Source organism: Diaphorina citri, unplaced genomic scaffold (assembly GCF_000475195.1).
Source record: "Diaphorina citri unplaced genomic scaffold, Diaci psyllid genome assembly version 1.1 scaffold2704, whole genome shotgun sequence".
Taxonomy (NCBI): domain Eukaryota; kingdom Metazoa; phylum Arthropoda; class Insecta; order Hemiptera; family Psyllidae; genus Diaphorina; species Diaphorina citri.
Window position 1 is genome coordinate 1 of NW_007380121.1, and position 15,955 is coordinate 15,955.

The 15,955-nt window shown below is 37.4% G+C and overlaps 3 protein-coding genes across 3 annotated transcripts; 2 read left to right on the forward strand and 1 right to left on the reverse strand.

Moving 5' to 3' along the window:
• Positions 1-2,318: 2,318 nt before the first annotated feature.
• LOC103519394 (syntaxin-1A-like) lies at positions 2,319-8,042 on the forward strand. Its single transcript, XM_026830916.1, has 8 exons — positions 2,319-2,441; positions 3,161-3,260; positions 3,541-3,615; positions 4,649-4,800; positions 4,966-5,082; positions 5,469-5,606; positions 6,558-6,668; positions 7,381-8,042. The coding sequence occupies exons 1-8, from the start codon at positions 2,319-2,321 to the stop codon at positions 7,468-7,470; spliced, it is 906 nt and encodes a 301-aa protein (XP_026686717.1). The 3' UTR covers positions 7,471-8,042.
• Positions 8,043-11,070: 3,028 nt separating this feature from the next.
• LOC113471621 lies at positions 11,071-13,765 on the forward strand. Its single transcript, XM_026830917.1, has 2 exons — positions 11,071-11,164; positions 13,183-13,765. The coding sequence occupies exons 1-2, from the start codon at positions 11,130-11,132 to the stop codon at positions 13,763-13,765; spliced, it is 618 nt and encodes a 205-aa protein (XP_026686718.1). The 5' UTR covers positions 11,071-11,129.
• Positions 13,766-14,666: 901 nt separating this feature from the next.
• On the reverse strand, positions 14,667-15,632 carry LOC103519392 (vesicle-trafficking protein SEC22b-B). Its single transcript, XM_008484478.3, has one exon. It carries the CDS (start codon positions 15,337-15,339, stop codon positions 14,698-14,700), a length of 642 nt encoding a protein of 213 aa, XP_008482700.1. The 5' UTR covers positions 15,340-15,632; the 3' UTR covers positions 14,667-14,697.
• Positions 15,633-15,955: the final 323 nt, after the last annotated feature.

Consider the following 15,955-nt stretch of genomic DNA (forward strand, 5'->3'; position numbering starts at 1 on the left):
ACGACGAGGTGGATCTATGTTGTCGAGGCAGTGTGGACGGTTCGATCGATGGCCGGTCAACTATGACACACCTTTACAGTTCTCTCTAAAATTCTAGATCCACGCCACCTCCCCAGAAGTGCGCCCGCCGGGATTCGAACCCGCGACTTCTAGGCAGGCTGGATTACTTGTGTTGCTGTACCTACCCGTCAGGGAAAAGTACCAACACATGCTGTTCATATCTATGTAGAGGTTCTGAGTTATAAAAAAAGAACTACTCTTTTCAGTGGACTAGGTTAGTAGGTAGACTAGGACTAGGGAGTAGGACTAGATGAGTCAATGAGGTAGATCCTAAAACATGTAACCCACTATTTAATTCCCTATAGGGAGTAAGGATCTGATTCATTGAGTGAGTAACTCACTGAAAAGAGTAGTTCTTACATGTTTTTTTTTTTTTTTTGTCTCATTCACACACTATCATCTCATACACGATGTTCACCAGTCCTGAACACCTGTAGCCTTGAAATACGGATTGTATTGACTGTGTGCAGCTAATATTGCACAGATAAGACCTGGTATAGGTAACAGTTATTAGCCCATAATAGAATTTCGACCAACCTCAGTGGTGTGTTTGACATCGGATTTGGGAGTTGAAACAATTAGGGTTATGAAATCAGTAATGGAAGAAAGAAGAAGAGGAGGAAGAAGAAAAAAAATGTTCCGCGTATTTCCCCCCAAATTTCATCAAAATCGGAATTACAGTTCCAGAGTAATCCAGAGTTATCAGTTATCGTTATCACGGAACAAACATCCAAACTAAACGTAAATGAATGAGGTCTTTTTAAAGTGTCGGGCCTAAATGAATAAAATTGCAGTAGAAGAAAAGCAAAATTCCTTCCTTACTTATTCTTACAGTTAAAAAGAGGATTTAAATCCCGATATTCCCGATTATATGAAAACTGGAAATCATTTAGTTTTCCATTGACGAAATTCAAATTCAGTGAAATAGAAAGTAAAAGCGAGTTAAAGCTCTTCGTATATTCTACGTGTGATATTCTAAACCACACGAGATGGGTATTACACAGAAAAATAAATGTTATGTTAAATATATTTGTCTAAATCTGAACGTTTTACACTAATACATATTAGATCTTAGAAAATACACGTAGGTTAGCAGTGATGTAGGCCAAAATTCACAACGGGTACTCAAAATTTACGTAATTTAACTTGAGGTTAGTGCCCTAAAGGTGTCTGTGTCCACACATAGACCGGCCGTCGATCGATGTCGACTGAATTGTCCACACTGCCTCGACAACGTAGATTCACCTCGTCGATTGACTATGTTTGGACACACCTTAAGTGCTCTCTACCACCAAACACATGAAACGAATAGAAAATCAAAAAGTAAAGGGTACTCAAAACTTACGTAATTTAACTTGAGGTTAGTGCCCTAAAGGTGTCTGTGTCCACACATAGACCGGCCGTTGATCGATGTCGACTTGTCGACTGAACCGTCCACACTGCCTCGACAACATAGATTCACCTCGTCGATTGACTATGTTTGGACACACCTTAAGTGCTCTCTACCACCAAACACATGAAACGAATAGAAAATCAAAATCACAAAGAAAAGAGGATAAAATTTCACACCTCTGTGGGGATTTGAACCCACGCCCTCCCGCTTATGATATAACAAGTTGATGACTAGTGGTCAAGACGCTCACTTGGTAAACAGGAGGGCGTGTGTTCAAACCCAAGAGAGGTGCGAAATGTGTCAATACCTAGGTATTATTTGAGAATTTGGCAGTAAGGTTGTGTCGAGTGGATTGGAACACATCACATGCCTTCAGGCACACTCCATTTGTCAAGGGTCTAGGTTTTCCTTGCCCTTGGGATTTTTTTTTTTTTTAAGACATTTATTTACACAATTGAAGGAGTTTTAACAATAAAGTCCTACCTCGCCCTTGGGATTAATTTAATTTGAAGAAACCATTAATTTACTGATGAAAATTTGTAATGAAACAATGTGTGAACACAGCTTCATACTCGTGGTAGTATTATGTTAAAAAGAACTCGTTAGTCCTATTCTAGCAGTATAAATAATTTATTATTATTATTATTTATTATATCAATTTAATTTGAAGAAATCATTCTGCGTTCCCTCGTATCGCGCGTCGCTTTGTTTCGACTGGTTCCAATTTTCGAAAGATAGGTGTGGGTACTTCTGTAGTCACAATAATATAGGTACCTACCTAAGCTGATGTTTTTACTATCAAGGTATCAATCTATCAATGTAAGTACCTTTATATTATAGTACCTACCTACTATAAGATATCAATATGGGTGTTATACATTGGTACTACCATCAGCGTATCAAGGCCTTACGCGTGAGTTGTGTTATGGATCAGTGTCTACAGTTAACTATTACCTATTCCGAGTATCATGACTGTTTCATGGACACGGTAAGTACCTAATATTCTAGTCACATTGAACATGTCTCTGGATTTGATGGCACAATGTCAAAGCATTAATATTAACCCACTCTATAGTGCTGGATTCAGTGAGTGATATGTAGAATAGAATTCTTGATTCTTGGTGCATTTTTTAGAGTTTAGAACATATTTTTCAATAAATTAAAAGAAAAAAAAATGTTCTTAGATAGGGGATTCTCAACCTGAAGGCCCCTCCGAAGGCGTAAAGGCATTTCAAGCGGGCGGCGAGGGCATATTCTGGTAAAATTGATAGGGTGGAGAACCCCTGCCCTATGAGGCGATATCCCACCAGCGGCGTTGAAAAAAAAAAAAAAAAAAAAAAAAAGAGAATTTGCAGAACGTCCCAGGTTCAATTCCAGCGGCGTTGAAAAAAAAAAAAAAAAAAAAAAAAGAGGAAGATAGGTATGTGCAAGAAGAAGTTAATGTTCACACAAATTTCAAGTCCATTTTAAGTAGGTGTCCGTACTTTTAAGGTAGATATAATATCTCTAGTAGCGCGGTCAAACTTTCTTGACTTGGCGGGGCGGAGCGCTACCGCGCTCCTTAATTCGTACAAATTTAGCCCAACTTTTAGGGCTGTTTGGCCCTACATCTGAGCTTCAGTGGGCTTTTTGTCTACGCGGGTACTTAAAAGGTACTTTTAAATAAATATGTAATTAATTGACTTTCCCTTTTTGTTCTCCCCCTAGGTTGAAGACAGTCGAGCGCTCATCGCCAACATTCAAGAACACGTGAAAGCGATGCGAAATCTTCACAGCGATCTCCTCTCTTCCCCGCGACAAGACGAAAGTAAGCTTTGTTTATACCTTCTATTTCATACTGTATTGCCGTTTAAGGATTCGAGATAGTAATGGGAAAGCAGGCAGCCTGGTTAGCTTGGAGGGTAGCGCGCCTGCCTTGCAAGCGCTAGGTCGCCGGTTAGAGTCCCACTCGGACGAACTGTATTCTAAACAGATAAGGTTCGTTCTCGGAACAGCTGGCTTTCTCCTATCCTATCCTCGTTCTCTTTTTGATTTCGGGGCGATAAGACTGTTCCCTCTTTTAAAAATCTTCTGTTTTATGTTTTCAGATATGAAGTTGGAGCTCGATGCTCGTACTGAGACAGTGAAGAAAATCGCGAAGAAAGTGAGCAATAGTCTGAAAAGTAAGTATAATCAAAGAATCAGTCAGTGAGTCAATCAGTTAGTCGGTCAGTCAGTCAGTTGATTAGTCAGTTAGTCGGTCGGTCAGTCAGTCAGTCAGTCAGTCAGTTAGTCGATCAGTCAGTCAGTCAGTCAGTTAGTTGGTTGGCCAGCCAGTCAGGTAGTCGGACGGTCAGTCAGTTAGTTAGTTAGTCAGTCAGTCAGTCAGGGAGTCAGTCGTTCGGTCTTTCAGTCAATATACCTATCCTGGATTTTTGTAGTAATTTCTAATCACATTGGCCATCTCAACTTTGTCGATTTTACATTCTCATGTTATCAACTTGGTATCTGACATTGTTATCAATGTAATCTCATACTTTCATTTAGGTTCCGTCTAGTGGTACTAATTTGTAATTAGAGTGATTAGATAAGAACAGATAAGATTAGATAAGAACAGCTACCTATCTTGGTGTGTATCTCACGTTGTATTTGTATGCCGGAACTCTCGGGTTCAATTCCTGACCGAAACAACGTTACACGGGGTCCATTTTCGCTGACGGAGCTCAACTTTGTTTTATTATTATTATTTTATCTGGCTGGGGGATGTTAAACAGGGAGTAGACCAGCCTGAATTTCCCTCGCTAAAGAAATAGTAAAGGTTATCAAATGTTAGCCCAAAGCAATCACCCTAGTTAGGGCTGATTGAGAGGCTGACAAAAACGCCGAAAAAGGAGACATTATTATTATTTTTATCGTGTTTTTTATGTACCTACCTATTACCTGTTGAAGGTAAATTGATTGTTTCTTTTACCTGCCCTTGTCTCTATTCGATTTAATCACATCACACTTAAACTTAGATTTTTTTCTTTCCTTTCCTTATCCTATAGGAAGAAAAGTAATGTGATTTTGTTTGTGTCCTGTTTATTTCAGAGCTAAAGTAATCTGACTGTGTTTGTGTCCTGTTTATTTCAGAGCTAAAGTAATCTGACTGTGTTTGTGTCCTGTTTATTTCAGAGCTAAAGTAATCTGACTGTGTTTGTATTCTGTTTATTTCAGAGCTGGAGCGGAGTATAAAGAAGGAAGAGGATGAAATAGAGGATGGGCACATTCCCGCCAGTCTGAGGATTCGGAAGACACAACAGTCCACCACCTTACACCTCCTGGTAGAAGCTATCACGGAATTCAACCAGGAGCAGCTAGACTATAAGGTACCGGGTTCGATTCCAAGGGCTGACAAAAAAAGGGCAGGCGAGTTACTTTCCATTCTTTAACTAGACTGGCTTTTCAAAGTTTTTCGTCAATTAAGGGACACTTTTTCCCAGTTATTTAAAAGATCATTTCTATATGTCTAATTTCTTTGTTCTGTTTCGCAGGAAAAATGTGAAGAGAGAATACAGCGTGTGGTATCCATAGCCAGAGCAGAGATCTCAGATGAGAAGCTAGAAGAACTGCTGGAGCAAGGGAACTATGCGTCTATATTCAATGCTGATGTAAGAATATGAACCAAAAACCTTGAAACAGTTGAAACTATTTCGTATTGATATAGGCCCATAGGCCGGCTGGCGTTTCGATTTCTTGACGTTCACGCGCCTCCCAGCACGCTTGATATAGAGTTCAGTAGTAACGCGCTTACTTGCCATGCAGAAGGTCCCGAGTTCGATGTCCACTATCGACGAAAATTTGTACTCGTTTTTCGATTGCAAATATTTCAACGGTTTACTTTCTGGCGTTCTCGTGTTGACCCAGCTCCTAAATGGGAAGTATTGTGTCTCTTCTTGCCCTTCTGATAAGAGGCATACTATTTACGACACAGACCACTCGAGTCTAATATAGCAGTTTATTTTTTTAAGATGTTTTGTTTTTGATTGCTCTCCAGATCGTGACTGAAACTCTGGAAGCAAGGAAGGCGCTGGAAGATGTACAGATTAGACATCAGGAGCTACTCAAACTGGAGAAATCCATACAGGAACTACGCGACCTGTTTGTGGAAATGGCGCTACTTGTAGAACAGCAGGTATAATGATGCTTAGAGTTACTCAAACTGGAGAAATCCATACAGGAACTACGCGACCTGTTTGTGGAAATGGCGCTACTTGTAGAACAGCAGGTATAATGATGCTTTGGAGCACACAACTTCTCCTACAATTCCTCACTTTCCTTAAATTTCCATGACGGAAGTTTTAAAAAGGAGAAAAACGTTTGATAGAGTGAACTGTAAGAACGGAGTTAAGCGTCCCGAAAGCGAAGAGAGAAGGAGGACAGGATAGGAGAAAGCCAGCCGTTCCGAGAACAAACCATGTCTCTATATGATAAAGTTCGACCCGAGTAGGAATTGAACCCGCGACCTCCTCTTTCCTTCCTAGATTTCGGGAAGATTAGACCTCCGTTGTTCCATCTAAAAAAGTTTGTATTTCGATATGTTTTTTATTATGTATTGTATTATTATTATTATTATTATTATTATTATTATTAAAAAAGGGGGGGAAGAAACAAATATTATTATTATTATTATTATTATTATTATTATTATTATTATTATTATTATTATTATTATTATTATTATTATTATTATTATTATTATTATTATTATTATTATTATTATTATTATTATTATTATTATTATTATTATTATTATTATTATTATTATTATTATTATTATTATTATTATTATTATTATTATTATTATTATTATTATTATTATTATTATTATTATTATTATTATTATTATTATTATTATTATTATTATTATTATTATTATTATTATTATTATTATTATTATTATTATTATTATTATTATTATTATTATTATTATTATTATTATTATTATTATTATTATTATTATAAAAGGGGGGGAAGAAACAAAAACAAATTCATTTAATTGAATTAACTGGACATCCTGTAAATGTATAGTAAGAAGAAGATTACCTCATATTCACACGTATGTTCTTCCATTTCTCATGTACAGGGTGATATTATCGACAGTATTGAACATCACGTCATGGAGGCTGGAGAGGCGGTTGAGACAGCACGGGTACAAACCAAGAAGGCCATCGTGTATCAGAAGAAAGCTAGAATGGTAAGTTGAGACCTATTTCTCTTTTATTTATAGGTTTAACGTCCCTGTATAACAGCTAAAGTTTTAGTGACGTTAGTATTTTACCTTGTCATCGAATGTGACAAGCTACGAGTATACCCTCCATTCGGTGACAACCTACCTACCTACCCACCCGCCTACTCACATTAACCTAACCCAGCCGGAGTCAGGCCGAGAAAAGCATTTTGCTTACATGCGATTGTCCAAATGGAATCCAACCACACGTAACGTTGCTTATCTTCAGTGAACCATTGGAGAATTTTGTATACTGGATTCAACATGCAATCGTCTCTGGATTCACCCATTCGGAATCCAACCACACGTAACGTTGCTTATCTTCAGTGAACCATTGGAGAATTTTGTATACTGGATTCAACATGCAATCGTCTCTGGATAAGAGAGATTATTTCTTCATCATTATTTTGAAGAGGTTTTTTATCGTCCCGAAACCGAAGAGAGAAGGAAGACAGGATAAGAGAAACCTAGCCCGTCCAAGAACGAACCTTATCTGTTTAGGATAAAATCCGGCCCGAGTGGGAATCGAACCCGCAACCTAGCGCTTACAAGGTAAACACGCTACCCTCAAAACTAATCAGAACTAGGCAAAATCATGTTTTTTTTTTAATATAGATAAAAGGTAGGTATGTAGAAGAAAAAAAATCAATATCTTGATCAATCTCATATTACATTTCAGAAAAAGCTGATATTTCTCGCCTGCCTAGGGGTATTCGGACTGGTTCTACTCATCTTCATTTTCTCCAGTTTATTCTCGTCCAAGAAATAACCACGCCAAGTACCGGGTTCGATTCCTGTCATCGGCACTTTTTTTCACTAAATTCCCTTTAGAGATGAGCTCTTCATTTTATATAATTTACAAAATCCGGGCAGGACGTTTGTAAAAAAAAGTGCCTATAATTCCATTCTAATTATATCGAAATGCTATTCTATTTACACTATTTAAGTATTTACTATTTAAAAAGGTAATTTCGAGGACCAAATTAGAATTTTAAGAATAGGTTGTGAAGAGAGATCAGCAAAAATTGCCGGCTGCTTGGCTGCACAGGTTGTCTGTGTGACCTCAAACTTCCAAGTTTTTATTTCAATTTATCGAAGTTCTACTGTATTTACCGTTGTAAAGTAGGTATAATAATATTATTTATCATTTTTATTTATAATATTTTTATCTAGTCATAAATTCACGTGTTGTGAGAATTCTGATTGTATTTTTCATCCCACAGTGGTACATTTATTTCAATCTTTAGGGACTTTAGATATTATAAGATTTACAAGTATACAACTATACATACATAGTTAGTAGGTACGTACACAAATAAATAACATAAAACTTATTCATTATCTGGATTTTTCGTTCATTTTACAAGGGACTTTGTTTTATTTCAAAATGTAAAAATATTAAAAATCCTGGTAAATACGACATCTCCACTAGGGATTTATACATCTCCACCAATAGTGTTTTGCACATTGCATACTCAAATAGTTACACGGCGCTCACATAAATTTATTTTCGAACGAAGTAAGATTTTGTGAGACTTCAAGCTTTCAAGTTTTTATTTCAATTTATCGAAGTTCTACTGTATTTACCGTTGTAAAGTTGGTATAACTATATTATCTACTGTATTTACCGTTGTAAAGTAGGTATAATTATATTATCATTATTATTTACAGTTTTATCTAGTCATAAATTCACGTGTTGTGAGAATTCTGATTGTATTTTTCATCCCACAGTGGTACATTATTTCAATCTTTAGGGATTTTATTTATTATAAGATCTACAAGTATACATACATAGTTAGTAGGTACGTACACAAATAAATAATATAAATATTATTCATTAAAATATTATCTGTATTTTTCGTTCATTTTACAAGTGAATTTGTTACTTTCTATTTTATTTCAAAATGTAAAAATATTAAAATTAAAAATCCTGGTAAATACGACATCTCCACTAGGGATTCATACATCTCCACCAATAGTGTTTTGCACATTGCATACTCAAATAGTTACACGGCGCTCACATAAATTTATTTTCGAACGAAGTAAGATTAGTTCTTCCTCCTCCTCCTCCTCCTCCTCCTTCTTCTTCTTCTCCTTTTCCTATCCTTCATCTAGTTATTCCTTCTCTTTCTTCTCCTTGTCTTCCTCGTTCTCCTCTTCCTTCATATAGGGTTTGTTCTTGGAACGACTGACTTTCTCTTATCCTGTCCTCTCTTTGATTTTGGGACAAGATCTCTATATTCTCTATTGTTACTGTTCTCCTATCAAATTTCTTCCTCAGATTTTTCGTTCCATTAATTCAAGATGACCCTGACGGTGGTTAACTAAAAGTATTTGGTTACACTGAAATATTATTGTAATATTGTATTAAAATCCAATACCCCCAGGCTCTCCCAATATTTGTTTAGTTATGTCATTATAATGATTATTTGGATATTAGACTAGGTAGTCCAGGCTCGAACTAAGAAAAAAGATAAATAAATAAAAAAAAATATGGTGTGAACCTCTCAAGATATAAGAACCCGAGGTTTGATAGAGGGAACTGTAACTAATAAGGTTTTATCGTCCCGAAATCGAAGAGAAGGAGGACAGGATAGGAGAAAGCCAGCCGTTCCGAGAACGAACATTATCTGTTTAGGATAAATTCGTCCCCGGGCGGGAATCGAACCCGCTGTCTAGCGCTTACAAGGCTGAAGATCTTCGCATTAAGAAAATGAATAAAACATACCCCAGTCACCCGTTCAAACAAGCTCCAACGTTGACGTTGTTTAACATCGGTGTACCGTAACAAAGGTGTCTATCACGGCCCTTAATGGGCACCTGAATTAGTAGTTATACAATGTATAATATACATAGATACTAGATAATTGTACCTAAATAATAATACAGTGTACCTACTACCCGTGTACCTGTACCTATTACGCTATTACCATTGAGAAATTCCAGGACAGGTTATGATTAACCTAAATAAGAATGTTTCGAATTTTTCATTTCATACAAACCGAACATACGTAACCTAATTACGATGAGCTTTTCAATATGTAGCTAATAAATAAATAACTGAAAACAATTAGAAAAAAAGAAACATTAAGGAAAACTGCTCCTTGTAAACATGTGTAGTGCACACACACACTCCCTCCCTCATCTTAATTAAATTCTCCCCTCTAATTTCCTTTTAATGTTTGCTTTGAAGAGCCAAAAAGGGAATTATAAAAATAATATTTTCTCCAACCAAGGCAGAAAACGTAATTTACTTGGTGCTTGAAAAAAGGGGGCTTAAAATGTTTTGAAGGGGTTTTTTATGTAGATAGGTACTCTTTGTTAAGTATGTAGGTAGGTACGTGTTAGATTTGTGATCGGGTCCTTTATGGGTCTCTCTCTCTCTCTCTCTTTTTTGTTAGTAGTGAGTTTTACACCGAACGACTAGTGTATTCTGCTATTTTATTAGTTTCTTTAAAGAGGTTTGATAGAGGGAACTGTAACAGCTAAGGTCTTATCGTCCCGGAATCAAAGAGAGAAGGAAGACAGGATAGAAGAAAGCCAGCCGTTCCGAGAACGAACATTGTCCGTTCAGGTTAAAATTTGCCCCGGGCGGGAATCAAACCCGCGGCCTAGCGCTTATAACGCAGACGCTCTATTGACCAAGCTAACTAGGCTGGCAACATAACTTCTCGTTCGCCCTATACTCACAAGGAATGAGACCCTCAAAATGTATAATTAGCCTACAGGGAGGTAGGTAGGTATCTCATCCAATTACCGCCCGAAGGACAGGATACTCTGGGGTCTTCAGACTTCCCAGAAACCGCATTCAGTAAATTCCTGCGCGTTGTATAGGACATCGAGGAATAAGGATACCAGAAGCACAAAATATCGAACGAATAGATCACGAGATTAGAATAGAATAAGTTAAAGTGTCTTACAGAAAGAAAGAAAGAGAAAAAAAAAATAAATAAATACCTAAATAGGGAAAGCTTCGTAGTAGGTACCTTCAGAGGGGTACCACAAGAATAGGGTACCTACCTACCTAAGAACTATCCAAGTATAGGTAAAACATAGAAGGGTACAAAAATACGTATTTTTCATGTCGTACTACAATACTAGGCGTGTTCTTCAAAGTTACGAACTTTTCTACTAATCTTAACTCACTTTGATACTGTGTGATAGTGCATAAGATCCGCGTATTACCTGTGCTTGAATTCGAATTGAAAATCGAACTCCCAGAAAAAGAACATACATACCTACTTCTTACAACTAATAACTAGATTGTCTATTTAGTAAAAAGTGAAAGTGGACTACTTACGACTACCTATTTTAGAGTGAAACATTTCAAGTGGAATGTGACCTGTTTTGTGTCTTTCTGGAGGTCGAAGTAATGGTTTTTCTATAGTTTGTTAAATATCTGTGTGTACAAGTAAGGAAGGATACCTCATGTGGACTGACAGCATGGAGCGACTCGTTAAAATGTGAGTACCTACTTGGACATTGTTTTATTATTTTTAGCTAAATCCCCTTTAGGAATGTTTTTTAATGGGTCAAACGTCACTATGTACATATATAACTGATGAGGTTTTTAGTGAGGTGGTTTTACCCTCCATTGACCACAAGCTACCAGCCTATTCACACCTCACCCAGCCTGAGTAAGGCCGGTAAAAGCCAGTCAAATTAGTTTCACCCTATCATTTTTTTAAAGAGGTTTGACAGAGGGAACTGTAACTGCTATGGTCTTATCGTCCCGAAATCGAAGAGAGAAGGAAGACAGGATAGGAAAAAGCCAGCCGTTCCGAGAACGAACATTATCCCATCAGCTTAGTTGGTAGGATAAAATCCGCCCGGGCGGATTTTATCCTACCAACTAAGCTAACTAGGCTGGCAAAAAAGATCTTTTATTTTCACTGCCCTGACGCAAAGACCAGTCCCTATAATATTTGGTTCATCTACTACACCTCAAAGTTTCCATTATTTTCCCTCAAGTCAAACCATTTTTTTTTTATCAAACAATGTAAAACAAATTCAAACAATACCAACTTGGTAAAACTCTCACCCTGCCTCCTCCCCTGATAACGAACGTGTGAAGTGCTGAAGTTCAGTAGAATCATTTCAGCTAAGGTTACACTTCTTGCTGATAGTCAAACTCAGTCCAGCTTTAGTCCAGATTGATTGACCCGAAGAAGAGAGTTGTGATTCTGAGTTGTGGTAATTTTGAGTTGTGACTAGTTCGGAAGAAAATTAGGACTTTATCTGTGTGTTGTGCCGTCGTTAATGGTCGATTATGCCGCTGCAAAAGGTGAGTGAGAGTGCCTTTTCTGGGATTTTTACTTTTTTATAGTTCTTTAGTGTGCTGTGTCGTTTTGGCAAGCCAAACTTTGGGCAGTTCGTCACGTCAATACATTTTTATTGACTAGGTATTTCTCTTCAAAGTAATTAGAAAGTATTGCAATCGGTCCAAATTTTCAAAATCGGGAAATGGGTGGAAAAATTCATTTTAGGGTCCCCTGATTCCGAAAAAGTGGTTTTTATCCAAATGGTCTGTCTGTACGTTTGTGCTTTTAAACTTTCTTTTTTTTCTCTTTTCCATGTTAGGTACATTTTCTTATTTGGTGTTGGACGTTGGTGTGTAAAGCCGAATTTAATAATTATAGGGGAAAAACGGTAATTTTTCGTAATACATAGTCAAAAGTGACAGTGCTTCATTTTGAGTAGGTATTTTGTTATTAAGATATTTTGAGAAAAAACAAGCTGGGTCCGTCCCTCCGGGAATTTTTTAGCCCGTAGTTTATTCGATCATGGTTAAAGAATACCTTTGTACCTACCTAATTTGTTTAATATCCAGTTTATGATCATTATTGATTTGATTTTTTGATTTTACTTTCATGTAATGATTTAAAATCAAGACTAGAGCCCGTTCTCCCTTTATTCCCAATATAATGTTTAAGTCACCCATCCATTTATTGGCCTTTCTCGGCGTAGCTTAACATAGGTGACGCTAAAACCGGTCTTAAATGATCGACTGAAGTGTTACCTAAAACTTTCTCGCTTTGAGTTCATAGGTCGTCGCGAAAAATTGACCCAACAGGCGGACCTGATCAGGTCTACCTGTCAGGTCTATCTGATAGTGAGTGCTCATCAGGTAGAACTAACAGGCGGACCTAATCAGGTATACCTGTCAGGTCTACCTGATAGTGTGTGCTTATCAGGTAAGCCTGTCAGGTCTACCTCATAGTGAGTGGCTGTCCTAAAGGAAGGCCACCCACGCCAGTCTAGGTCGCTTGGAGGGTAGCGCCTGTCTTTTAAGTCTAGATCGCTCGTCCGATTTCCGCCTGGGGTGAAGGTGAATTTTATCCTAAACAGATAATTTTCATTCTCGTAAAGGCTGGCTTTCTGCGATCAACGTAGGTCTTATCGTTACTGTCCCGAAATTGAAGAAAGGAGGTCAGAATAGGCAGACGAGCCTAATTATATCTCATTTCATCCCATGTTTCAGATGTATGCTCGCGGCATTCCTGATCAATCTCACCTCTGCGCTACCATTAAGCAGTAGCTCCACTAACACATCTCATCCACACACGTTTGAGAGACATAGAATCAAGCGAGCAGAGGATAACTTGGCGGACAGTGTAGGGCTGATAAATTCCCTACCACTGATCGACATTGCTTCTATGATAGGACAAGCTGACGAATTAGTCAAAACGTCAACACCTGAGACAGAACACACATCACGCTCAGGGGAAGAACCCGTTACAATCAAAGATGAAGAATTCAGGACCGTGATAACTTTCGAGGAGAAAATTGGAAAGGAATTGTCTGCAGATGGAATTTCATCCAGGCCAACAACACAATCTTCACCAGAGCCAACAACACAATCTTTAAGCAGTACAGAAAGTTTGGTACAGGTAACCGAGGACCTTTCCCCCAAAGGAAAAGCTATCCCGGCAGTCAATAATGAACTACTTGAAGTGGAAATCTCAACAATGACCAATGATAAAAATAATTCAGTTCAAGAGGTGGTGTCACAAGATAACAGTACGAGAGAGTTCAGCCAAATAGAAATCACCCTGTCAAATTAGTGGACTTATCAAGTAAAATAAAAGAAGCCAGCAGCAGCGCGTTGCATGCATGATGGCACGTTGACTGCATCAGGCCCCGATGGATCACTCAAGTTGACCATCTGAGCAATTGCGTGTTGCTGGCTTTTCTCGAAAAAAAAAGAATAATAATACCTAGGTAAATAAATAATAATAATAAAAAAAAAAAAACAAAACAAAAAAACAAAAATCGGGAGACCCTACCACTTCAAAGAAAGCCAGAAAATACTCTTATTATCTCCAACTTATGTACCTAGATACCTACATGATAGGAATTGTCGACATAACAAGTTAGTAGGTTCATAAGTTCATATAGTAGCTACCTATGTACTTTATTGTCAAGTACAAAATCAATTCCTATCTAATAAATCAGTTGTTGGTTTTGAACGTGGACCAAGGTTCTCAGTCAGAAATATCTTTTACAGGTGTTCCATACATTGCTTACTCAAGGTGACTATCACTCAATATTGTAATGTAAGGTGTAGGTGGTCTAGTGGTGTACTGTACAATCTAACTGACTTGGCAAAGGCTTTGAACTCCGGTCACAACAAACCTAAGGCCAGGCACTCACTATATCAGGTAGATCTGATCAGGTCCGCCTGTCAGGTCTACCTTATGAGCACACACACTATAAGGTAGACCTGACAGGAGAATATGATCAGGTGTACCTGTCAGGTCTACCTGATAGTGTGTGCTCATCTGGTAGACCTATAAACAGGCGGACCTGATCAGGTATACCTGATAGTGTGTGCTTATCAGGTAGACCCAACAGGCGGACCTGATCAGGTATACCTGTCAGGTCTATCTGATAGTGAGTGCTCATCAGGTAGAACTAACAGGCGGACCTAATCAGGTATACCTGTCAGGTCTACCTGATTTCCAAGCCCCAAAACCAAATTCATGGTAGCATTTATCTAGAAATAAAAGAAGTATAAAAATATAACAAAAATTAGAATGAACCCTAGAAGCAGTTTAATGTAGAAAGACTTCATATTCAATGCCCTTGCATCCTTTTTGTATTTCTGAGACATGATTGATAGGTTTTGTGCTTTAGAATCTAACTCGGAAAGAACTGCACCACGTTGTAGCACATCATCAATATTCTGAACCATAATTCGTTGGACATCTTGTAATTCTGTGTTCAATGTGTTCAGATTTCTCCTCACTCTTGTGTCTGTAAATGATTTTCTAAGTTTCTTGATAGACGAGTCAAATTCAACAAAGGCGTATGGCCGAGTACACTGTTCAAACTGGCCACCGTATTGTCCGTGGAATTCTAGGCTTAGAGATTCTAAATATGAATATGCAACTTTAGTTGAAAATGTTTTCTCACATAGTGCCAGGAAACAGACACCTCTGTCAATTAAATAATGAAAGAAATAATTTCCTGTCTCAATTGATAATTTGGCAGGACTGTTCAAGTTTAACTTTCTGAAGAGCTGCTTGGCTTGGTTTTGGTACTCGAGAGTTGATCGTTCACTGTACTCATCATCTTGCATTGATGCCGAGAGGATCAGTCCATCACGGACTCTTGCTATCATTGTTAACAGGAACATATTGGTTGTCTGTTCTAGTCTACAGCTATAGGGTAGGACTGGAATGTAATGGGATATAGGTGGATAACTGAATTGGCACTTTCACTGTTAAAAACCACTGTTACCTAGATATTAAAAGGTGGACCACAGCATTTCATAACTTTAATTCTCAACTTTTTATTGAGGAAACAACTTGAATTAGCTCGATTAGAAATAAAAAAGGATATTTTATAGGGATTATGTTAATTATATTCTGATTTTTTCGCAATTTTTTCTGAATATCTGAATTTCTGCAAATTTTTCAAAAAATTACACATAAATGAAAAACACGTCACGTCATGTAAACACACGAATCCTACCACTAATCATTACGGACGCGACGTTGCGTATGTAAACGAATCTTATATGTCGTAGCTGTAGCCCGAATATCTCAGAATCCCAAAAAGCCACAAAAGTACAATAGTAATAGATATTTTATTTTTATTGCATCCTATAAATAATTAATATGTATACTCATTTTTTACTTATTTTTCAGAAGAAGCTTAAAAATTATTATTATTATTTTTTTTTCAAACAAAAGCTCCAGTATAGTATTTCCTCAAAACTTCATACCTTGTTACATGTTAAAGCAGTTAAA